This window comes from Adiantum capillus-veneris, chromosome 25 (assembly GCF_014529385.1).
Source record: "Adiantum capillus-veneris isolate H3 chromosome 25, ASM1452938v2, whole genome shotgun sequence".
Lineage (NCBI taxonomy): Eukaryota > Viridiplantae > Streptophyta > Polypodiopsida > Polypodiales > Pteridaceae > Adiantum > Adiantum capillus-veneris.
Window position 1 is genome coordinate 130331914 of NC_140955.1, and position 26044 is coordinate 130357957.

Sequence of the window (26044 nt, forward strand, 5' to 3'; positions counted from 1 at the left end):
GTACCACATTGGACTTTAAGTGGGAGGTTGTTGGGGTATAAAGCCCAATGTGGTCGCCCAGGTAAGTGGGCGGGCCGCCAGGTATGTACACATATTCTTTTGTAAAAACCTAATAAGAACTCACTATGCTCTACACATTACAGTAGAGCGAGTTCACCATATCGTCGTGCTCTTCTTCTCGCACTATCTCTCGCGTCGCACTTCCGCTCGTACTCCTTCAGACCCTGGCAATCAAAACGAGACAATCCCTCCATTTACTGTTGGCAGGAGAAGGTGCATGACATTGTCTGGCAGCACGTGGTGTGATAGCGAATGATGGTGTCACTATCTCCTTCTCAGCTTTGAGGAGTCCATCAAATGATGTCTTCCAATTTTTCTCCTCTACGAGGTTCTTTTCCCATAGCAAGCCACAACTCCTTATGTTGGGATCAAATTTGCATAACAAGTAGTATCCCGCTTCACACCATTCTCTTAAGGATATCCTCCCCACAGGTCCTAATGGCATCAATTGGAGCATTGCTTTTGAGAAATAGGAAATGAAGGCCTTCTCAAGCAATGCTCACTTCGATGCCATCAGGGCCTGTGAAGAGGATGTCCCTAAGAAAATGGTGTGAAGCGGGATACTACTTGTTATGTATATTTGATCCCAACATAAAGGGTTGTGGATTGCTGTGGAAAAAGAACCTCGTGGAGGAGAAAAATTGGAGGACATCTTTTGATGGACTCCTCAAAGCTGAGAAGGAGATAGTGACACCATCATTAGTTGTCGCACCACCTGCTGCTACACCATGTCATGCACCTTTTGTTGTTGACAATGAATGTAGGGACTATCTAGTTTTGACTGCCTGGGTCTCAAAGCTTGAGGCCCAAGTGCAAACAATTGCACAAATGTAGGCTCAAATTGCACCTTTGCAGGCTATTGTTATGAAGCACAAGGTTTTAAGGTGCACGTGCTTAGATGCTGCAAAGGCGAAGGTGGTGGAATTGGCCAAGGAAATCAATTGTGAGCTTCAAGGATTCCTCAACATAAAATATCTTGACCCGTACATAAGGAAAATCTTTGGCTGCGGAAGATAGCATCGCAGACGAGTCATTGGCTGCTACTATGCTGTTGGCCTTTCTTGTGCTACTGTCTGCTCCTGTGCCACTGTCTACTGCAATGCTGCTAGTTTTTGTTGTGCTATTTCCTGCTTGTGAGCTATGGCATCCTGGTTTCCCTTTGCCTCTCTTCTTTCACGCAATATCCCGTGACGTTTGATGTAGAAGATCTTGTGAGAGTGACGAACCCATTATAACGTATTAGACAAAGCTTTGACCCCAAGAAAATGGTTAAACCATTGTATACATAACATTGAAATTAAAAAAATTAATGTAAAATTTTAATACATAGATGTTTTGAATATGTTGCAAGAAAACTTGAGTGGTCAAGATTTTTCTACTTCTTGAAACGCCAATGCGAAGTCCCCTCCTCTGCTCTGCTTGGGCAGTACGAAGGATAGCTGCAACACTTGCATGCTGATTGAGAGGCCCTTAAGTGCATTGTCTGGAGGCTCTTTGGCCGTTTCATGTAGAGATCTATACGAGCTGTAGGTATAGAGGTCCCCAAGTAGGGGTTGTCTCGGTCTCGGGTTAGGGGAGATTTTGGAGTGGATCTTTTGACTGACCTGCCCGACTTGGTGGCGTGGGATGGGGCAGCTTGCGACTCTTTTTTGGCTATTAGACTTGACGGTTGCCCGCCCTCACTTCAAGGGCAAACCGCTCGCCTGGACTTGGTTCGATGGCTTTGCGATGTGCACGGTTGCGCTCGGATGTGGTTTGTTACAGGGTTGTGTGTTACTTTTGAAGGCATTTAGCTCCTGTTTCTCAAGCAATGCTCCAATTGATGCCATCACGGCCTATGGAGAGGATGTCCCTAAGAGAATGGTGTGAAGCGGGATACTACTTGTTATGCAGATTTGATCCCAACATAAAGGGTTGTGGCTTGCTATGGGAAAAGAACCTCATAGACGAGAAAAATTGGAAGACATCTTTTGATGGACTCCTCAAAGCTGAGAAGGAGATAGTGACACGATCATCCGCTGTCGCACCGCCTGCTGCTAGACCTGTCATGCACCTTTTGCTGCCAATAGTGAATGCATGGACTGTCTAGTTTTGATTGCCAGGGTCTCAGAGCTTGAGGCCCAGGTGCAAACAATTGCACAAATATAGGCTCAAATTGCACCTTTACAGGATGTTGTTATGAAGCACAATAAGGTTTTAAGGTGCATGTGCTTAGATGTTGCGAAGGCGAAGGTGGTGGAACTGGCCAAGGCAATCAATTGTGAGCTTCAAGGATTCCTTGACATAAAATATATTGACCTGCACATAAGGAAAATCTTCGGCTACTGAAGATAGCACCACACAAGAGTCGTTGGCTGCTATTGTGCTATTGGCTTTTGCTATGCTACTGTCTGCTCCTGTGCCATTGTCTGTTGCGGTGCTGCTAGCCTTTGTTGTGATATATTGTCTGCTTGGGAGCTTCGGCATCGTGCTTTCTCTTTGCCTCTCTTTTTTCCCCCCATATCCCGCGACGTTTGATGCAGAATATGTTGTGAGATGTAGAACCCGTTATAATGTATTAGACAAAGCTTTTCCCCCAAGAAAATGGTTAAACCATACACATAACATAACATGGAAAAGTAAAAAATTAATGTAAAATTTTATTACATAGGTGTTTTGAATATCCCTCCGGTGCAAGAAAACTTGAGGGGTCAAGATTTTTCTACTTCTCGAAACATCACTGCGAAGTCCCTTGCTCTGCTCTGCTCTGCTCTGCTCGGGTAGTACGAAGGATAGCTGCAACACTTCTATGTACATCGTCTGGAGGGTCTTTGGTCCTCTCATGTAGAGATCTATACGAGTTGTAGGTACAAAAGTCCCCAAGAAGGGGTTGTCTCGATCTCGGGTCAGGGGAGATTCTGCAGTAGATCTTCTGACTGACCTGCCCGACTTAGTGGCATGGGATGGGGCAGCTTGTGACTCTTTTTTGGCTATTGCCGTCACTTTGAGGGAAAACTGCTCGGGTCGTGCTCGGATTTGGTTTGTTACAAGGGTTGTGGGTGGGAGGGTCGTGTGTTACTTCTGATGGGCGGATTCAGACGCATGTGGTGGTACAAAGGGATGGAGCTTGTGGGGCTTGGTTCGAAGATGTCCTTTGCTACATGGTGGTCCGAGCCTTCCGATCTGGGAGTGCTGAGGAGCATCCTTGAGGTGGTTGTGTAGGGCATCTCTGTTGTGTTGGTGCTTGGCACGCCATAATTGCCTGCATGTTGGGTCTGATGGTTTGGGGTCGGTTCGTGGTTGACAGTGGTTGGATCTTTGGATGTGGTGTCTTTCTCCAACGTTGGTTCAGGTCTTTTGGAGTCCTGGCACGGGTCGTGGAGGTAGTTGGTGGTAGAGGCATCTTCGTGGTGGCAACCTGTTCAAGCTCTATTGGTGATGGGGACTTGGGCCCCACCCTTTTTGCTACCCGTGTATCCTTTTCCTCGGTGATGGATTCTTGCAAGGGCGAAGGTGTGATATGTGGCAATCATCACATTTTCGGTGGCACCCTTGAGGTCATCATGACATGTATTGTTCTAGACCAGTCCTCTGAGGCTTGTTTGCCTACGATCTTGTGGATCGTCACTCTACTCTCTTGTATGATTTCACAAAAGCTCAAATGTATGATTTCACAAAAGCTTGCCACAGCCAGATCCCCCTCAAACACGTGACGGTTCCTTGCTTGCCAAATATGGTGAAAGAAGTAGTACATGATTATTTGAGTGTTCTATGAGTGGGTTGTGATTTTTTTTTCGGGTTCGGATCTTGATGGTCTCTTCGGCACTCTGGCTGGGATTATGAGCAAAACATGTACTGTATTTTTTTGGTGGTTCTAATATAATTCGCAAAAAAAAGCCTTGAGCGGTCAAACACCCCTCCATCTACCTTATCCGGATTGTACGCCTCCATCAATCCCCCTTGGAGGAGACGTGGTGTGCATGAGCAGAGTGTGTGTCAAATAAATAACAAAAACATCCCAAAAAACATGCCTTTTTGATACGCTTAGAAATCAAAGCAAACATACTTGGTCTTAGGCAACCGATCGCCAAGAGCATAAAACACCTTTGAGTGTGTGTGTGTGTGTGTGTGTGTGTGTGAGAGAGAGAGAGAGAGAGAGAGAGAGAGAGAGAGACCCTGTTTAGAAGGCCACCTCAGCCTATATCATAAGGTAGTGCCAATAAATGGGCTATTAATGGGCCTCCAACACTTCCACGTGTAGTGAGAGTACATATGAGAGAGAGAGAGAGAGAATATATGTGCATGGCCGTTATTTCCCTTGAACCCACAACCTCCCTCTCACGAGCCCGGAGCTCTATCCACTTGCGCTGTTGCGTGATGATGCAAAGCATGCGCATTCGTGCAATCAAATACTACCCCCCCTGTTGCGTCGATTCGACGGTCCAGATCACACGCATTGTCGTTCGCTTGTCCCTACCGTCGATCCCTCGAGTTGGACCCCGTGTTATTTATAAACGAGGATGTTCTTGGGTGCGGTTAGAGAGATAAAAGAGACGTTTTGGGTCATTTTTAATAGTTTTGGTCCCAAAAATTCTTGTCGGAAGCTAGATGAAATTTCCTAGTCCTCCCTTGGATTCTCCAAGGGTTTTGGGTTTTTACTTCACCCTCTGGCCCATCAACCACCACTTCTAGCAGAGACAAAGTTGCGTTGTAAGGCCTTTTCTAAGTCATTTTGGTTTGATAATAACTTGTCAAAACACCCAAAAAACTATCAAGAAACCTTTGGACGTTGCAAAATCTTGTTATCATTTCGAAGTCATGGCTTGGCCATAATTACTACTAGTACGACTGGCCGCCCTCTCCCCCCCCCCCCCCCCCCCCCCCCCCCCCTCTCTCTTTATCGCCTGCAATTGGGCTTTTTTTTTTTTGGACTTTAGCCTTCCGGTCGCAGATTGTAACACGTGTAAAGCGGAGCCCTTCCGCCATATTATGTTAGTAGATGTCTAGATCAGTCAAAGGTAGTTTTAGCATTTTCTCTCTCTAATCAAGAGAGAATTATTATTTCATAATTTTGACCTCGTGTTTGAAATGGTTACTAAAGGTCTTAGGACTTTTTCTTATCATCATAAAATCTATGTTGATGGCATTACCCGCCCCTCTTCCCCTCGAAACTTGACGGCCGGGAATGGTCCGTCAGTGACCATTCCTTCGTAATCATTGCTCTCGCCATGGCTCCCAGCTCCCCGTCGATTGCCATGCGGTCGCAGTGATTACGGGGAATGGTCATTGACGGACCATTCCCTACCCCTTAATTCATAATCACCCCCCAGTATTGATGTATTAAGAGAAGGTGATAACATTTTGCTTTTGGTTTTATAGTGGATGGCTAGTCTACCTGGTGCTTGAGGGAGGCCATCTACCATAAGCATGCCATTATCATGTAGCTTATATCGTCAAAGTCCAAGGGAGCGGGGCAACCAATCTGGGCCGCTCATCTGCTTTGCATTTTGCTACAAAATTCAGCACTACAGCCGCTCGATAAGCGACAGATCAGCATGCATAATAATTAGCTCTCTAGACAACCATTCGCAAGCACATCAACGCGCGTAAGTAAGGACATGTCTCTGTCTTTGTGTATAATCGTCAAGACATCACTTTCAAATGAGCCCCTTATTATTCACATTCCTGGCCATTTCTATCCAATAGGGGCTTTGCAGAGGATCCAATATTTTAGAGAGCCAAGGGGACCAGTGTAATATGGAGTTCTTAAAGTATCCGGTTGCTTCCCCCCATTCCAAAACCTCAGCTGCTCTTTCGCACTTCCTCATCAGTTCCCCTGAGAGTCCACCAGATCTAAGATAAGACCACTTCGGGGCGAGAAGTTTGTCGTGCATCACAACCCCCTTCCACTTTCCCCCTTTCGATCCCAGTTTTACTGCGTCAATCATTTCCTTGGTCATGATAGCCCAAGCTTGGTCCTGTGTAGCCAATGAGACCATAAATTTGGCACAAATGGCCTCAGCATGGGATACAGGGTTAACAATGCCGAGCCCTCCTTGGTTTACCGGGCGAGCAACTATCTTCCATCTAACCCATTGCCATGGCCGGGAGGTTTTTGTGTTCTTCTTCCAAAGAAACCTTTTCACTGGCTTTAAGAATTCTTTCCAGTAATACTTAGCATCTTGAGCACGAGGCTGAGGAAAGCAATATACGGGATCATAAAAGCATTAATTACTCTAATCTGGCTTTGGAAGGGGAGGAGAACAAAATCCCACCTTCTCATTTTTGAGCTTATTTTTTCAAGGACCCATTGAAACCTTTGCCTGTGGGTTAAGTCCACCCTTACGGGGGCTCCCAGGTGTCTGAATACACTCCCTTTTGAGATAATCTCTCCTGTCCGTACTGCAGGGTCAAAAGAGTCGTTCTCCGACAGGGAGATAAGTCTTGACTTCTCTATATTGCACTTAGATCCCGAGGCCGTCTCCTGACAACTTGAGGGCACGCCTTCAAGAATAGGAGCGAATCATCTACGAACATTTTGGCCAATTGCTGGTCATTGCCCGGTAATGCTAGACCCTGAATGTCTCCCCGCGCAGCACTGGCTTCGAGCATCGTAATGAGAGGATGCGACCTGATGATGAAAAGCAAGGGGGCCAAGGAACATCCTTGCTTAATAGACCTTTTAACCTCAAAAGAGCCCACAATTCTGCCATTAAATAGGAGCTCTGATTGGCTGCCAACGCCTAGTGTGCGTATGAGGCGACAAAGGCGAGGCCCAAAGCCTAGAGCTCCCATGAATTCTTCTATATAGGACCATTCTATTCTATCATAGGCTTTGTCAAGGTCCAGCTGCAGGCAATATGCACTCTTGCTTGGAGAAGGATGCATACTCTATTCCTACCATTGCTGCCAAGGTACTGTCATATATAGATCTCCCTTTAATGAACCTGTGTTGATGGGGAGAAATGATCCGACTCAGAAGGGGGGCAAGTCTGAGAGTTATCGCCTTGGCAATAATTTTGTATGCTACTGACATCATCGTAATGGGACGCCAATGTTTTAAGTTGAGAGCAGCAGATTTGTTTGGGGATGGACTTGATAAGCCCTCTCTTAACACTTGCACTCAACGACTCTTCGGAAACAACTTGATTGGCCATCCATGTGACTGGACCCTTGAGATCATCCCAAAATTCCCTGAAGAATTCAGCCATTACTCCATCCCAACCGGGGGACTTTTCATTGCCAAGATCTTTTAATGCCGTTGAGCATTCCTCCTCAGAGAAGGCCATTTCCATGCAGTTGGCTTCCTCTTGGGGAGCCTTCTTTTCAAGACGCCCAAGTAAAGACGCTCAGGCTTCTTCCAATTCCTGAGATTGGGTCTCTAGCTGGCCGATAATCTGACTGAGATAATTGAGCATAAGTCCAACCATCTCATCTTGGTTTTGAATTGTATTCCCTTTCTCATCATCGAGCACTTGCACGCGGCCTCGACTCTTCCTCACTTTCAGAGCCCTAAAAAAATGTACTTGGTTTAAAGGCTCTGGTTGAAGGAAAGTTTCCCTAGAGAGCAATCTCGCCTTCTTGATTTCCTCCAGCTGTTTGTTGGCCAAGTGAGATTTAGCTTCAAGCCATCACTTGTGCTCATCCTCGGTAGCCAGTCCGGCAGCCTTCCCAGAGGCTAATTGCACTACCTCCTCTGTGAGATGTTTGATATGTGCCTCATTGGCTTTTTTAACCCAAGGACCCGAAGTTTTGATAGCTTTTTGTACACTCTGAAAAAATAGATTCCAAGCACTAGGTTTATTCATCCCCACATCTTTCTTGAGCTTTCCCAATGCTTTCTTGGTGATGCTTCTGAAAAGAGGGTCTTTGAATAGGTGTGTCCCTATAACCAGAAGCTTTTTCTCCCCTCTCGGGGATTGCCCCCCGCCCCCTTTTATCTTTCTTGAGTTGTGAGTGTAATGGCATGTGATCGGAGAGGCTTTTGAGATTACCTTCATTACTAATGTCGATGAGATCCAGTCAGCTTGATGAGAGCAGTAGCATTTGTCCAACCAGGAGGTAGTGTGGGCATACTGAAGGCTTGTGTAGGTGAATCCAGGTATGCTGTTCCATGGGCCCACTTCCCACAAGTCAATCATAGCCCACTTCTCACATAAGCTCAACCATTTAGACTTTTCTAAGCCATCCAGTATACTGGCGGAGCCTGTTTTGTCCTTGTTTTTCTCAACCATATTGAAATCTCCAACCATCGGCCACTCCCCTTCGATCGAAGTATCCCTGAGATGCATCCATAGTTTAGCTCTATCCTTTGCGTTGCAAGGGCTGTAAACATTTACTATGGTGATAGGTTGATCATCCCATCTGCTTCTAACACCAAGGACTCTTCCGAGGGGTGGTTTAGAACCATCTTTGGCTCCAAATCTCTGTCACAGAGATGAACAAGACACCGCTGAAATCGTCACTTCCTTCCCCATAAAAGATAAGTTTTTTCCTACAGCCTGTTTTTTCTTGCTACAAGCATCCAAATGGTGCTCTTGGATGGCCCAGGAATTGACAGTCTTCTCTTTCTTCACTTCTTCCCAGAAGAGGGTGCCCTTCTTTTGGGTTTTTAATCCCTTCACGTTCCAAGATTGAATAGAGAGAGTATCCATCATTGGGAAAGGGGGACAAATTCTTTTGCCTCTAGGAACTCTTCACCAGAGTTCCCATTTAGGTTTTCCTCTTCCATTGGCTCCTTTTCTGCTGGAACCTGCATGGTATCCAGCTTGGGAGTGAAGAGGTCCTCTTGATTCTTCTTTCCCAAAACTTCGAATAAGTTGTCATATAGGAAAGGAGGCTTTGGGAAATCCACTAGGAGACCTTTGAATTTTTGTCCCAAGGCCCTAGCCTGCGCTTTGAACCATTTACATGAAATATGAGATATTTGTTGCCAGCCCTCATCTTTTGACCTGAGAGTTGGAGACATCACGATCTTCTGCATTACTGCGGTGGCCGTTATTTGCAGAGCGATGGATGAAAAGCGGTAGCTTTGGGTGGACTTGCCCTTACCCCAGTTGTGTTGCCATGATCTTGTTTCTTCACATCTTTATCCGAGTTGACTTTATTTTGACCACCCTATGCCTTGCTTAGATTTTTAGTAGGCTTCTTTTTTGGATCTACTGCATTTGTGCCACCCTATGGGGTAGCCTGTACTTCTCTCCATCATCTGTTATGTAGGCTTTAGCACCTCAGCGGGACACGCCCTCGCATAATGCCCAAATATGTTGCATTTGAAGCAGGCCCCAAAGAAGGTGTTAAAGTTCAGAGGAATGATCTTTAGTCCTGTCCCAACATTCACCACCAAGTTCTTTGGCTGTGGCTTCCGCAGATCCCACCAGATACAGACTTTGTTTGCTTCTGCACCCGAGGCTCTGGCAGATGGGACAAAAAGTGGATCACCAAGCGAAGCTGCGAGGTCCTTCAAGTTCTTCCTAAGCCATACGGGGAGGTTGACAAACTCCACCCATACTGGTCAAAGATCCTCGAATGCCTCGTTAGATTCAAACAGAGGGTGCCAAGGGAGCACGCACATCAACACACGATTGAAGAATAGCGGCCTTTTTGCCAAAATCCTCTCAACCATTGCACTGGACTGAATTGACACGAATCCTTTTTGCTATATATTGGGTGAACATTACCGAGCCGTGCTGATTCTTCAGAGCTCAATTCTATTGAGAACTTTCTCCATAAACCCGAAGACCATAGTGGAATTTACAACCTCCGCAAGTATCGTTTTCAAAAAAAGCGAGTATTATCTCCGTTATAGCCACACCTTAAGTGGGTAATGAAGACTAACTCTAGAAAGCGAGCTTAAGGAAAAAAGGCTTTAAAGAGATAATAATCGCTCTCTCAAGCAAGTAATACAAGCTTTTCCTTCCTAGACAATAATCGCAAGTCCTCCTTAAACAATAATCGCGCTTAACATTAGACAATAATCGCAAGTCCTCCTTAGACAATAATCGTGCTTAAGCCTTGGAGCTTCACACAAAAAAAATAAAATTCAGCGCGCTTAAGATGGCTCAACGCGAGCATGACAAGACCTTGTAATTATTTTGGTTGATTAATATAATTCACGCACAATTGTGAGTTTTGCTTTTTTTAAAAAAAAAGATGACCTTGGAGCAAATACAATAAAATTCAGCGCGCCTAAGATGGGACGCAGGCCTCGCGCAAACCTCAGATAGAGCGAGCAAAGTTCCAAGCTAGGTCTCAGACCCAGGCGAGGAAGCCTCCAACTCCCACTGCACACGATGCAAGCCCTCCTCCCACACACCGGGCTTGCAAGTCTCGTATAGGAGCTCACAAATACCTACCCACCGTGCGGCCACGCCCTTCGTTGCTATTCTCAAAGAACCATTGCAGAAAGATCCTCAAGACAAACCCATAGCTCAGAGCAGGGCTCACCTTAGGAACCCATAGCTCAGAACTTGCGTGGTTCACCTGTCTAGACTCTAGAGAGAGTGCATCAGAGGGGCAACGCCTCATAAGCCTTCTTATCTTATGTACTATCTAAAAAGTCCATAGAACAATGTACAAGCTTAGCATAGTACGTTTGGTGACCAATCTTGTCCCTTTTGAGTTTGTAAAGTTGATATGATATCAATAAAGTTTGAATTTGTAGCATATGCATGTACCATAGAGATGAGATCATTATGTCCCTTGAGGGCCCATCTCAATCGCACACGCCCACTCGCTAAAGTGCAGAGCGGCTAGGCATCAACAGGGTGGGCCGTTGTGCAATAGCACACACCTTGCCACTGTGTGAGGGCATCAACAGGGTGGGCCATTGTGCAACAATGCTCACCGTGCCGTCATGTGACGGTTGGGTTGAGGCCACGACAAAGCATAGATCATCACATAGAGTCCCAATTCTTGTAAAACAACCCACCAACACTTGGCTAAACATTGCACTATGCCGGCTAGCCTCATTGCTATCTTGGACCATGGTAGTTGTCTAATCAAGTTCATAAATTACCGTTCATAAAGGTTTAAAAGACCTCATCAAGAGGTGAGTCACATAGCATGGAGCAACGAGTGTTTTCAATTTGCATTGATTTTGTAATGATTGAGGAGGTGAGTCACATAGCATTGAGCAGTGTTTTCAAGTTGCTCGTGTATGCTCGTGGTGGTTACATGTAGTCACAGGTACAAGTTTTACAATTTTACAGGTACAATTTGTAAGATTTGTTGTTGGGATGCGTAGTGAGCATTGTTTTTCTATCAATCGTAGCTTGTGCTTGCATTCTCTGCTGGCTTTGGAAGAGTTTGGACATTGTTTTCTATTATCTCTTGGTAAACCTACATTGATCTACAACTTTTACATATACGAGCATTGGATCGATACTTTGATCATGGTTATGATTGTGTAGTAGTAGTGAAGGTGATCTCCCACTTGGTGTCTTTGATGCGGTATATGGTCGTGATTTTGATTGAGATTTTACTCAGTTTACATGCGAGACTCTATCGAATTTCTCCCAGGATTTCTTGCCATAGTTTGATCTTGATTTGACATCATTTTACATTATGTGTGATGGTACTGCCGAGTCTACAACATGAGAGACCATAGTCTTTCAGTTTCTGATATATGTGATGTTGGCATTGTGGTCACAAAGGGAAAATTAGGCATCGTTGCTTCCGACATATGAGCAATGGAAAGAACGTGTGTGAGATGTAGAGAAGGTTTTGACACGTGCTAGAGAGGTGGGTGAGTGTGGCAGTGAGATATCACATTTGCCTTTAGCGCACCTCTTACTTATATGTCTTGTACATGTGACATATCTTCCCATTGGTTGCTAGATGAGGATGTAATTTTCTTCCACCTCACACCATGTTGTGAGTTGTTTCACACTTTTTATAGTGGGAATCTTGGTTGAGTACGCTTGAGTGATGGTTCGACGTTTTTCATTGCAGGAGTAGGAGATGTTTGCTTATCATTGCCCAATGGTGCATCATATATGCTATGAAATGTGCATTATGTTCCACAGTTGAGGCGAATTTTGATCTAAGTGCGACAACTAGCAGATAGTGGTTGTCATGTAACTCTTTGAGAGCGGTTTTTCCAAATGTATATGGAGAGAAGCCATGAGTGGCTTGGTCTATCCTATGTTTGTATATGAGATTCAAGACGACATTAGAGTACGACATTGACATGTGACGATTGAGAGATGAGACACGCCTCATTTGCAGTTGAGCTTCACTATGCTCAGGAGGACAGAGCATTTAGCTATGCAGGACATGTTAGTGGACTCTGTAGAGACAAAGAAAGAGCAGAAGTGCTCTAATGAGATATAGAAGGTGTCACCAGAGTTTGTGCAAATAGAGATAGAGTGGATCTGCTCCCTAGAGACACAGATAGAGATGAACGATATGGAGTTCTTTGATATGCTCATATTAGAGGTTGATGAGATGATGCCAAGACAACATAGTTCCACCTATGGAGGACATGGACATATTATTCACCAATAGCTTACTATCATTTAGAGGGGCTGAAAGAGATGGATTTTACAATTTCTAAGCGGCACTTTATGGAAGAATGATGCACGTTATAGGCATCTCTATATTTGATGACAAGTATACATTGTGGCTACCCTTTTTTGGATTGTGTTATATTACAATCAATCACTATTAGGTGTTTAATTCATAGCCTTAAATGAATCACTTTTTTTGGTTTTTCATACCTGCTAGATGGTGATTTCTCCTATTGTCCATGATCTCAATTAAATGGCTTCAAATGACTCACCAATTTTCTTTTAATGCCAACGACATAGTGTATTGCATTGCTTCCACTAGTTGCACTAAAGATGTATACGTCAATTTACATAGATGATGTTTAAGGAGTTGGTTTGAATTCTACTCAATTTTTGTTTATCCTTCTTATGGGACTAGGATAATGCTTCTCACCTATAAGTCCCTCCAAACCTCAAAGAGGTGATAAGATTATTTGAAGGGTAAGATGTTCCAATGCTCTTTTTTCCTTCATTGCTCTTCTAATTGGTTGATTTGGTTTCTAATAGCCTACCATTAGAGCTTGGCATGGGAGAACACTCCTTACCACCTAGAAGCTATGACCACCTACAAGCCCAAAGTAGGTGATTTAGATGTATCAATGCTCTTTTTTATTTCATTGTTTTTCCTAATTGGCTGTTTTGATTTCTTCTCGCTTTTTATCAGTGCTTGGCATGCTCGACTGGCGGAGGGGTCAGGGTCGGGGTCGGTCACTATATATAAAACATGTATATGTGTGCGTTCAAGGACTATTTATAAAACCCTGTAATTGTGAATTTTTCATCAATAAAAAATACCCTTTTTTTATTCCATCTGTAAATTTTTTCTTGAGATCATTATTTCAACCCCTTTCTGTATGTGAAAATGTGAAAAAATAAAAAATAAAAAAATCCATACTATTGAATTCATGTGATTGACATTTATTTATTGTAGTGATCCCCCATGTTGGCATGGGAGGACACTCCTCACCACCTACAAGTCAAAAGAGGTGATTTAGATGTCTCAATACTCTTTTTTTCTTCATTGTTTCTTCTAATTGCTTGTTGTAGTTTCTAATCACTTTGTAATAGTGCTTTTCATGGGAGGACACTCTTTACTACCTACAAGATCAGAAGAGGTGACCACCTAAAAGCTCAAAAGAGGTGATTTAGATGTTTTAATGCTCATTTTTCTTCTTTCTTTGATAGATAATTGGTTGTTTTCGTTTCTTGTCACTTTCTATCAGTGCTTTGTATAAGAGGAGCCCCTTACCACCTACAAGCTCAAAAGAGGTGATTTAGATGTTTCGATGCTCTTTTTTCTTCCATGTTTCTTCTAATTGGTTATTTTGGTTTCTTCTTGCTTGGCATGGGAGGACACTTCTTACCACCTACAAGCTCAAAAGAGGTGATTTAAATATGTCAATTTCTTTTTTTTTCATGGTTTTCTCTAATTGTGTGTTGTAATTTCTTATTACTTTGTATTAGTGCTTGGTATGGGAGGACAATCCATACCACCTACAAGCTTGAAAGAGGTGATAGCCTTTATGTTTAGGTAAGGACCATTTTGTAAAACCATGGATAATACTATAAAGCATTTAATGGTCATGTGGTTTTTTGCATGGATAATGATAAAGAAGGTTGTTTTGGTTTCTAATCTACTTTTATTAATGTGTCTCGTGGGAGGACAATCATTTCCAGTTACAAATGTTTTCAAAGCTCAAAAGTGATAATAGCTTTATTTGGTAAGTAAGATTTGGGTTTTCAATGCTCTTTATTTTCTAATTATCGTATATCTTTTTGCAATAACTCAAGGATTATGAGTCTTTTTACATAGATCAAAAGAGGTGATAGCATTCTTTGTTGGGTAAGATTTGGGGTTTTCAATGTTTTTTATGTTCTAATTATATTCCATCTTTTTGCAAAACCATGGATACTTACAGGAAGCTTTTTTCTTGGATATGCTCATTTCTAAAAGATCTCAAATAGGTGATTATATTTTATAATTGTTCTTTGCTTCGGATGCCAATGAACATTGCATTTGATGACTAATATTTCTCTTTTTGATAGAAGAACCATGATTTAATTATGAAGCTACATGCCACAATCCAAAAACTCTAACCTGTCAAGATCCTTTTGGACAGGGAGGTTTATTAGGCGGTGAGCTTCAGGGTAGAAGCTCTATCATATGCTCATCATCCCCTCCTTTTGGAGATAACAACACAGGGATGTCATCAATAAATACGTCTTGGAATTGATTTAGAAATTTAGACAAGTCTAATTCTTCTTGATGCCTACCACTTTGTTTTGTTAAAACATTAGCATCATTTAGAGACTCTTTGACAAAAATCATGTATGAGGAAACTGAGCTTTTTATTGACTTATCAAAAGCAAGTGAATTTACAAGTGGTATAGTACGATCGGGCTCATTAGCATCTACATACTTGCTCTTTTCCCTGCAGGTGAAGTAGATTCTCCTTTTAGGGAATTTCATGTTGGCAGCCATGTGGTTGAACCATGGTGCCCCTAGGATAACATCCTCATGTTGGAGAGGAGAGATGAAAAAGTCTTTTTTGTCGACATCTCCTTGGATATGAAGCCTCAACTTCCCAATCAAGGGAGTAACAGAGGCTTGTTGTCCCTTGAAATATCCATCGGTAGTTACAATATCTTCCATCTCAAAACCTTGAATGCCCAACTTAGTGGCCAACTCCATTGATATGAAGTTGTGAGTAGAGCCATGATCAAATAGGATGAGGGCATCATGCTCTCTCACCTTTCCCCAAGCATATGAAAGAGATGATCCTTTGCAATGAGCATCCTCTTTTTGAGCTTCAACCGTGGAAGCTCTAGGAGTCTCATTGTGGGCATTTCTTTTGGGGCAAGAACGATAGCTATGTCCTTGCTCCCCACAGTTAAAGCATTTGTGATCCTTGCAAAAAGCCTCTAGCTCTTCATGAGAGAGTTTTTTTTAACCTTTGTAAACTCGTTTCTCCTTGGTCTTGCTGTTGTTGGAATTGCTTGGGAAGAAATTTGAGCATTGTTCTTCCCCTTTCCATCATTTTGATCTTTGTTTTACATGGGCTTGGCCCCTTGTTAGAAATTGATACGAGATGCAACCATAGTGTGGTGGATGAATTCGGTGATAGAAACAAGCCATTGGGAGTTGACATACTCGGTCATTTCTTCAAGTAATCCCACACAAAATTGTTGTTTTTGCTCGGCAAAGTCTATTTTTTGAAAGACTGTAGCTTTGAGATGTAAATCCCAAAACTTGTCTACATATTTGTGGATAGACTCATTAGAGAGCAGCTTTAAACTCCTCCATTTGATGAGCACTTTATCCTTGACATCGCTCATTAGGAATTGAAACTTCATGATGGAAACTCGTAGAGTCTTCCATGTCTTTGGGACCTCGTCATTGCCACGAAGGCTAGCCCACCATTGACGAGCAAATTTTTGGAAGTGTATAGCTACATGGTGTAGCTTGGAGGACTCTGTGAGGCCCTCCTCTCCAAAGGCCGCATCAAATTTTTGGATAAAGTTTGTCAATAGCACAAAAGGTTCCATCATAGGTGAGAAAAGAGATACTCTTTACTCCCTCTTTGAACTTATATATTCTTTGGGATCTTTTCCAATCAGGGTAGGATTTGCAATGTCCTCTCCTCTTGTATTCTCTAGGAGAGTAACCGTTGCTTTCATTGGAAGAGGAGGAAGGTGAAGAAGAGGGAGAGGAGGGTGAACTCTTTCTTGCCTTTTGATTCCTATGTTTTCTCTCTTCCCTTTCAGAGTGACGAGGAGAAGGACTATAGGATGATCTCTTCCTCTTGGGAGGAGTTGGGGATTGTTGAGACCGCCGTCTTTGTAGAGCCACATCAAAATTCATCTAGAAGTTAGAGGTGTCTAAAACTGACAATTTGAGAGAATTGTGAGAAAACGATCACAGTTTTGGACATAGTTCTTGGGAGGAGTTGGGGATTGTCGAGACCACTGTCTTTGCAGAGCCACATAAAAATTCATCCAGAAGTTAGAGGTGTCTAAAACTGACAATTTGAGAGAATTGTGAGAAAACGATCACGGTTTTGGACATAGTTTTGACTTTTCCCTAACCAAAGCACTTGAACACATTGTAATAAGCCTTTTTACATCAAGCTAGATCTATTAAGTCCAGAGATCATGTTTTCTTTAGAGTCAAACTTAGCTTATACAAGCTTTAAAATCCCAGCGGGCGATAGAGGAGAATTCGTCCATAATGGATCTTCCAAACTTGCAGTTGTTGATAAAGACCAAGCTTGTTGAAAGAGTCCGGATAAAAGATCGTAAGAGTGAAGGACTATTTTGATATATTGATGACAATGAGGTCAACCTTTATAGGTGCTCAGAGCCATATCCAGGAGAGTTGTCAAATTACAAGCTCTCATATGTCTATGCATACGGAGTTGACCATCAATGAAAGTCTATAGTTCTTGACAAGTATGGACGAGAATACAAAGTTGTAGAAATCAAAAATCCATGGACTGCATTAGACATAGGTGGATATTTGGTCAATGAAGGACCACAGATACCTCCACCAAACACAAGAATTCTTACGAGAATTCCAAAGAGAGAGACACCTGGATTCCCTTCTAGAGCGATAACGAGAGATGGAGAGATCATAGAGATGGAAGACGTGCCTTCTCATGAACCAATCTCCAAGAGAACGACGAATCCCTTTAAAGAAGAACCTAGCCATAGTAGAAGGCCTAAAGCAAGAGCAATATTGGGAGTGTCTATGGTTAGACTTGTAGACATCGATGAGCTAGATCATCCCAGTTCCAAAAATGGGTAAACAAGAGATACGTTGGAGATAAAGATCTGAGAGATCACATAGCAGCTTTCAAAAGAGTAATTAGAGTAGAGGAAGTTTTTGATTTTGCAACACAGTTTGTGGGATTTGTACTAACTCCAGAAGATGACGCAGCTACATGATTTGACTCAGTGGAAAGATGTGATTTTGAGACTCTAGACAAGCTGTTTGAAGAATTCATTGAAGAATTCTCGCAGAAAGGCATATCTCACAATACGGTCTCGCAAATTCACAAATTCAAAAAAAAAGCGGGCGAATTAGTACGTAGAGCGGTATTACGGCTCAAGAGATATATCAAGTTCTGTCCAGGAGCAGAACTTCCTATGCAAGCACGGTTAATGTTAATCTTTATCCAAGGAATGAGACATGTGGGTCTTCAAAAGGATGTGCATATGATAAGGAGCATGACACTAAACGAATTGATCAAAGAATCTCTTTATCTGGTGGATAACTGTGAGGAATATAAAGAAAACGATTGTAAGAGTCAAGAGGATGACACATCCTCTCAGCACAGTGATTTCCAGATGAGTGAATCTATCAAAACACCAGTGGCACTTGTTGATCAAGATAATTTTATCACCAAAATGGTCAAGAGGTTAGCTCCTCTTGTAAATACTGATCGAATGGAGCCTAAGTGGTGCAAAATTGAGAGAAAATGGACAAACCATACGAGGGAAGAGTGTTACTATGGCATGGAACATGCATGCTAGGGACAAGTATGTACAACCTGTTCGAGTAGCACCTACTCCTCCTAGAAACTCTACGCATTAGGAAGAGGATGGGATGTAGGAGTGCCTCTTTATTTTCTATGAGCTTATGGAGGTGATTAACATTTTGATGAATAGGTGTACACCATGTGTGCAAGAATGGTGGGTGTGTAAGAGATGTGTAAGAGTGGTCAAAGGATGCACTTTCCCCCCCAAAAAGGAGGTGAAATTTTTTATGATTTTTGGCCTTCCATAATCCCCATATATGATCTCCGATTTGAGAGGAGATCATAGATCTACAATCTATGCATCAAGCTCTTTCCATAGATATGCTACATGATATGGTTTTACTCGCTTGATTTTAAATCCCATTTTGGGGGGAAACTTTGAATTCAAATAAACTTTTTATTGCCTGTTTGAATTCAAAAACTATCCTTTGATTACTTTCTTAATACTAAAGGTTTGAATTCCTTAAACTACCAAATAAAGAGGCCCGCCTAGACCCCATTCTCTTCTTAATGTGGGAATGCACTAGGTCCAATAGGAGTTGCAAGGCCACAGCCTGTCTTAGGGCATTAGCCTCTACTGCCAGGTGCTAGAATGCCTGTAGACATGAGATACATGCAGATGATGGAATAATTTAACAAACAAGCACTAATACCAGCTACAATGTATTGTAACAACCAAAGCGGGTACTGCCCTTCGAAGCGGCAGAAGATGAGAGAAACACATGGAATGGTGAGGCCGGTACAACCTCCACCTCCTATGTTCTCAAGAAAAAAGGTATGAGATGGACAAAAGGACATTGCAATTCATTGTTAGTAGAGGCTTAGCTAGGTCAGAACGTGTTTATAGCCAAGAGGAAATGCAAGAAGAAGCTCCTCAACCAGAGATAGATTGTCACAAAAGCTGTGGCAACCACTTGGTCAAACAATATCCTCAGATAGAATCACTCAAGTGAATGCCTATTGTCTTGATTGTGGTGTCATTATTCACTTGATCCACAACTATCCAAAAAACCCAAACCGAGTCAAAATGATCACAATGAATGTTTCAAGAATTGTTTAGCTACCCAGTAGCCTGGAAAATGAAAACGTCATACCAGTTTGGAATTGGAGCTGATCTCTTTAGATAGATGATTCCAGTGTTAGAAGTTTACAACTACTGGTGATGTGTTAGTTCAAATAGTAGGCTGGACAAGGAAATAGAAACTGAACTAGAATACATCTACTGGAATGAGAAACAGACTGAAGTACTTAGAATGATGTTCAGATTCAGATTCATATTAAGATTCAGACTCAGAGAGAATGAGTACAAAGTATGTATGACTGGAGTATACTGTATTGCTATATTTAGGATTACAGATGAAAGATTACAAATAAAGATGATGTAGCTCAAGAACATCTTAGGAGTTAAGGATTATGAATCAAAAGCTAAGCAGATGTACAGCGGAAAAATGTCACCCGATTAATGCCAACCCAATTACAATGTAATGGGTCCTATTTATATGCCTTGGGAATTACCGTGGTAACTATCGTGGTAATTACTGTCCACTGTTCGTCTCACAGGAGCCGGTTCCCACCCAGTGAGACTGACTTAGCCATCTGCATCCTTCCCTCCTTTCTTGAATTTTGGCAAGATTCCAAAATTTCTGAGAAACAATCCACCGTCTGATTCTGCTGGAATGTTGCTCGTCTAGTGCTTGACACCCTTGTAGTTGTAATTCCATGGGCATCTAGCCAAGTTGTACTGAAAACATCCACCGTCTGATTCTTCTGGAATTTTACTCAGACACCCCTATAGTTGTGATTCCATGGGCATCCAGCCAAGTCGGACTGAAAAAATCCACCGTCTGATTCTTCTGGAATTTTGCCCATTGAGTGCTTGACGCCCTTATAATTGTAATTCCAAGGGATGTCAGCCAAATGACACCAACCCCTGAGTGGAAAAATCTAGCGTCTGCTGCAAAAACTAGTGGAAAAATTCACTGTTTGATTCGAAGACCGGCGAAAAAATCCTTGACCGACTTCTGAGATGGAACTACCCAGTATCCTTCCACTGAACCTGCTTCCGTTTACCCTTTGATCTGAATGGCGTCTGAGAAGTCCCAGTGCCATCATTCTCCTTCTGAATGAGCCTGTAAATGGCCTCTTGCTCAAGCTGATCCTGCCTTTCTGTGGTCATCTCAATTCCATAAGGCGTGAGAGGATGATAAGTTTTGGTGTCGGGATCATAGAGCGTGCGTCTGCCTTTGGTGATCCGAGTTCTAGCCAATTTGTGACAATGCGAGGCTGTATGGATCCATCCTTCTAGGAGAGGCTGATTGGTTTTGATCCGAGCTTCAAAAAGAATCTCAGCCATCTCTCTGTACTGTGGTCCTAGGCCTGGTTTAGCCGTAATATCCTTTTCAGGCAGTTTAGAGGACTCAACAGTGAGTTGCATCAATTGGTTGGTAATCTTAGTGAGGCCTTTGATATGAATTTTCCATTGGCCCATACACAATTTGATCCTCTAAACCTCATCTTTCAGCTCCTGGAGATCATTCAGTTGGAGAGCGTCGTTGAACAGTGTTTGCCAAGTTTTTCATTCCACAGTCGATCGCTCATACCAATCCTGAAGATCATCAACAATCTTGAAATATGTGAGCCGATCGACTGGTTCTAGATGTTGAGGATAAAGTGCTGAAAAGAATCTTGGCAACTCTGCCTCTCTTGCTGGTAAAGCATACAAGAGAACTGTGGAATCATGCACAAATTCCAAGAAGTTAAGAACAGCTTGGTTCTCTTGATGCATCATTTTTCTGGTTACTCTAACCAGCTGAAACAGTCGTCGGAGAGCAGTTGCCTGTCCTCCCACTGACATTTGAGTTTGAGTTCCCTTGCTGGTGACAGTCTGGTCTTCAAGAATGGTCCACACCCTTTGATCCAGAACTCCCCTAGCAATTTGCATTTGCACTAAGACCTCTTTCAGTTGATTCCTCACATCCTTCATGCATTTATATGTCGGCTTGTTCCCCAGTAGAAGCTCTAATTCCATGGCCTGAGAGCGACAATCTGCAATAGACTGTCTCTGCCAATGGGGATTGGTTACTCTCTCTTCAGCAGTGAGTATCCATTTAGGCACCCTTTCTAACAGCTTTATTGTACTGGGATGTGCACGTAATTGGCAGGCCTCTTGATCATGGAAAGCAGCTGATTTCCAATGCTCAACCATTTCCCTGGCGCCGACATACAGTCGCTGAAAACGCTCCAAATCAGAGATAAGATCATCATCCTCCAGATACTGCCTAGTTATAGGAGCCTGCTGATGTCTCAGTCTCTTGTTCAGCGTGATGAGCTATAATGAATGTTGCTCATCACCTGCTGGTTCCTCAATCACAACTTTTCCTTTCCCTTTAGCATCCCTGCTGTGTTGTGACTGGTGTGCCGGTGGATCCCCAATGTTGCTGGGTTGTTGCTCTCCTAGCTGCTGATTACTAGATCACTGCCCTTCATGCTGGTCTGGCTGGTTTGCCTGTGAGACTGATTTCGTCCAGTTGGCCGTGTACCACTAGTACCAGGTCCTGTAGGTGGAGATGGAGGAGAGGCATCATCATTATGCCCTTTGTTTGGTTCATCTTCCTCCTTCTCTGCTTCTTCTTCCTCCTTATCCTCATCTTCGTCAATGGTAGTCTGTTGTTCAATGTAATCAAGGATAGCTTGATTTGTCAGAGCATTGTTATATTCAGTAACTTTATCCTGTAAATCACTCTGCATTGTCTCCTTGAGAGACTTCAAGTTATCCATGTTGAAAACAACATTGCCCGCTAGATTCAAGATCTCAGCCAGATTATTATAGATATACCTTTCTGTTAATGTGGCCTTCAGGGTATTGTGGTGGATCAGTAAAGAGTTGAACTCAACTCACTTCATTCTTAGCATGGTTTCGAACCTATCAGTAGCTCGTTGACCTTCAGCCTTTTCTTCCCGCATGGTCTGCATCTCAGACTCTACGTTGGCAAGCTTACTTTGTAACTGCTGAAGAGTCCTATCTGAGTGAGCCTCAAGGATAGTGTGGCGTAGTTTTTGGGCTGCTCTCCCTTGCTCCAGCTTTTCAATCTGCTCCTCAGCCTCCCTTAATTCAATCTTTACCTTAATTAGTTCATCTTCTGACCTTGCAACATCCAACATTTGTCCCATACAATTGACAATAGTATTCCATGATGACTGTATGAGTACTGAACAACCATCATTAACTATTGCTGGGGCAAAATCCGTTGGCTTGTAGACTATGACTGGAGCCATATGAGGTAATGCAGCATAATCAGGTTTCTGCAATAGGAGACGTCCCTTGAGTGGATGAGTCTGCAACTGTTGTAACCTATCTTTCTTTGTCAAGTGCATGGCTTCTTCACTGTATGGGATGGAGACTCGGCCAAGTGGATTTGGAGAAGCTGGGCCTTTGCCCTTATCAATCTGATCTGCTGACTGCTCAGGACTGGCCCTTTCTGACTGATCTTGTCCAGTACTGGTGGTTACTGGAATCTGGCCTGCTGAGTGGTTGATTCCACCAATGGTCTCGTCAGTCTGTTATTCAGTCTGGATAACTTGAATCCTTTCAGTAGTGTTGACACTATTTTGACTTGACTTTCCAGCTGCTTTAGGAGAGTAGTGCTCTTAGTCAGTGTCGTCCTTGGCTTCTTTGAACTGCCAGTTTCATCTTGTTTAGCCTTTCTTTTTAGTCCAGTGGAGATTGACTGAATTTCTGGCTCTTCTTCATCCGATGACAAGTCTATATTTTTGGATAGTGGAAACGGCTTCTGACTCCAAGCCATTCTCACATGATCATGGGTGTCTGGAGCAGCTGCCCAGTACAGAAACTGCCAAACATACCAAGCCTTAAATACACTTTGAGATTCCAGTCTTTTTGCTAAAAGCATGGCAAAAATTTTCTCTGGCACATATGTCAGGTTATTCTTCAGGCTCACATCTTTAGCTACAAATCGGTAGGTAGCGGGAGCTTCCAGTCCTACGATTGGAATCCCTTGCGCACTGACTTTCCTTTTCCGCTTAGCAGCATCATCCTCCTTCAAAGATGCACTGATCTGCTCTGTAGTTGCCACAGATGTCTTGGGCCCGTTTGGCATACGGAATGCAAAAGCAATACTTTCTGGTGTGACAGACACCTTCTGGCCATAAATCACAGCACTACCATCTTCAACATTGAAAGATTCCAGGACTTGCCTTATAATGGCTGTGTCAAACTCAATCCTCGTGGCTTGTAAAACCACATGCAAGTCCCACAGTTGGAGTAGAGCCTTAGCTTGCTCAGTAAGCACATAGCGCTGAATTTTGCAATAATAAGGGCTTTGGTTTCATCGATAGTGTCCTGCATATTTTTTGACAGTTTCCTCCTACCCATGCACCGTGAAGAGCAGGTGAAGAAGAAGATGACTTAATTGATTCTTCAAAACCGTATCTTGGTGTGGCTGGCAAAGTCAGACGACAATCCACGGTCTCCTCAGAGGATGAGGTTTGCGGCTCTGAAGAAACTTCAGAGCTCGGCGATGGCAAGTGGACAATAGGAGGTTTGTGTCGCGCAGGGAATTTGCAAGAAAAAACACCTACTCGCCTTATTGTTATACACGCTCGCACCATAAAAACTCCACCACTTACCGTTCCTAGACTTCTGTGCACCGCATCTGACGTGGCAGACATGCATTGGACAAGAATTTTGCCCGTCATTGAAATGATTAGCACTGATATTCCATTTGACCGTTGGTCCCCTAAAAACTCATAAATTTGTCCCCACTGTTCTGGTCCTGGTATAAGCCTGGCTTGGTCGTGCTGGTACTGGTCTGAAACTGGTTCTGGAACTGGAACTGGCTGCACATGAAAAAGTCCCAAGATAGTTGATTCTAGAATTTCTTGGTCTTCAACGCCCAGATCCTTAGTACCCTGTTCTTGGCAAGGCTCTCTAGCTTCTGAATAGTAGAGCTTGATTTTAGCTCCATTATACACCCCTGGAAGCAGTAATCGAGATGGGCCTTTCAATCTTACCGTACTGTTGGAGAAAACCCTGTCCACTTCGAATGGTTCTGCCCAAACTATATTTAGATTTGGCTTCTTAGGACCCAATCTGGACTGATATAGGAGTACCACATCCCCTTTCTGAAACTCCCGGACCTTAATCCTTCAGTCATGCCAGTGTTTCCTTCTTTGCTGAACAATCTCCCGTTCCAGCATAGCTAGTTGTCTCAGTTCATCTAACTGGGTAAGCTCCTCCAGTCGCTTCTTAAGATTGTGATTAAAATCTAACCCATATTCTACAACCATTCTGAGACTTGGAATAACAAACTCCATAGGGACAACAACTTCAGTGCCATATACCATTTTGAATGGTATTAATCACGTAGTGACCTTATAAGCTGTCTTGTATGCCCATAAAGCAATCTAAAGCTTCAAATCCCACTGGTCTGGATTTTTTTGCACAATCTTAGTGAGAATAGTCTTAATGGTCTTGTTACTGCTTTCGGCCTGTCCATTGCTTCTAGGATAATAAGGTGTGAATTTCTGATGCTTGACTGAAAGCATATCCATAAGGTTCTCCATAGTGTCATTGATGAAGTGTGTCCCTTGGTCCGACACAATCTTCACAAGACATCCATAGTGACATACAATATTCTCAAATAAAAATCTTGCAGTGGATTTGGCTGTGTTGTCAGGAAGAGCCTTAGCTTCTACCCACTTGGTTACATAGCAGGTAGCCATCACTATATACCTATTCTTCCTGGGAGTAACCTTCTTGAAAGGTCCCATAAAATCCAAACCCCATTTCATGAAAACACCCAGTGGTTGTACTGGTGTTAAGGGAGTCATGTCTACAGTTGTGGGTCTACCCATTCTTTGACATATGTCACAAGTTTTGCAAAAACTTATGACGTCGGATATCAATGTTTGCCACCATAAACCAACTTCCAGAATCTTCTTGTCAGTTACATCAGTAGAAAAGTGTCCACTAGATTCTCCATTATGCGCCTCTGAGATGACTTGCATTCTCCCCTCCATAGGCACACGTCGATGAAGAATACCATCGACACCCAATCTATAGAGTGAGCCCCCAATGATGGTAAAATTTAAGCTTTTGATAACTAGAGACTTGTTCTGGTTTTTCTTCCAGTCATCTGGAAAACTTCCCTGAGAAAGAAACTGATATACTTCGTATAATTTAGGATCGGCTGATTCTGTTGCTTCCAGATGAAATAATTCAGCATCCGCTAGTTCGTCTCTTAAAGATACATCATCCATCGTATTAGCTTGCCTTGAATAATGACTTTATTAATCAAGAATAATAGGGCCTGATGATCCACATAGAAATGAAACAATTTGCCTAGCAAATAATGCCTAAATTTTGTAGCACTGAAAACCATCCCTAGAGCTTCTCATTTAGTGGTTGTATAACCTTATTCAACCTGGCTGAATCTGCGAGCGACTGGCAAAGTAGACAGGATAGTCAGTCCTTCCATCTGGTTGGGCTAGTATTTCCTACATCGCCAGCCCCAAAGCATCCACATGTACATGGAAGATAACATCCCAATTTGGTTGCCGAAGGACTGGTTTACTGATAATGGCATTTTTTAAGTTCTGGAAACTTTCCTCACACTCAGTAGTCCAATTGAATGTGCTGATTTTCTTTGTGAGCTCATACAGTCGTAAAGCTTGGGAGGAAAATTTATACACAAATCTTCTGTAAAAGTTAATATATCCCAAGAAAGAACTTAACTCAGATGCATTCCTGGGCGCCTTGGCCTGCTAAACGCACTGGATCTTGTCATTGGCCATTTCTATTCCATTGAGGAATACTACATGTCCCAGTAGAGCTGGCCTTTCCAGACTAGGAAAACAGATTTGAATGGATTCAGACAAATCCGCTTCTCTTGACAACGCTTA

At 42.9% G+C, this 26044-nt stretch overlaps 1 protein-coding gene and 2 pseudogenes across 1 annotated transcript in view; 2 read left to right on the plus strand and 1 right to left on the minus strand.

Annotated features, from left to right (window-relative positions):
• Positions 1-26044, minus strand: part of LOC147425654 (uncharacterized) — a 237668-nt gene that overhangs the window by 6259 nt on the left and 205365 nt on the right. Inside the window, exon 6 of the mRNA XM_086500712.1 lies at positions 224-519. Within this exon, the coding sequence (XP_086356838.1) occupies positions 224-519 (296 nt within the window). The remainder of the gene's footprint in view (positions 1-223; positions 520-26044) is intronic.
• On the plus strand, positions 592-1258 carry LOC147425655 (uncharacterized; annotated as a pseudogene).
• LOC147425656 (uncharacterized) lies at positions 1334-3388 on the plus strand (annotated as a pseudogene).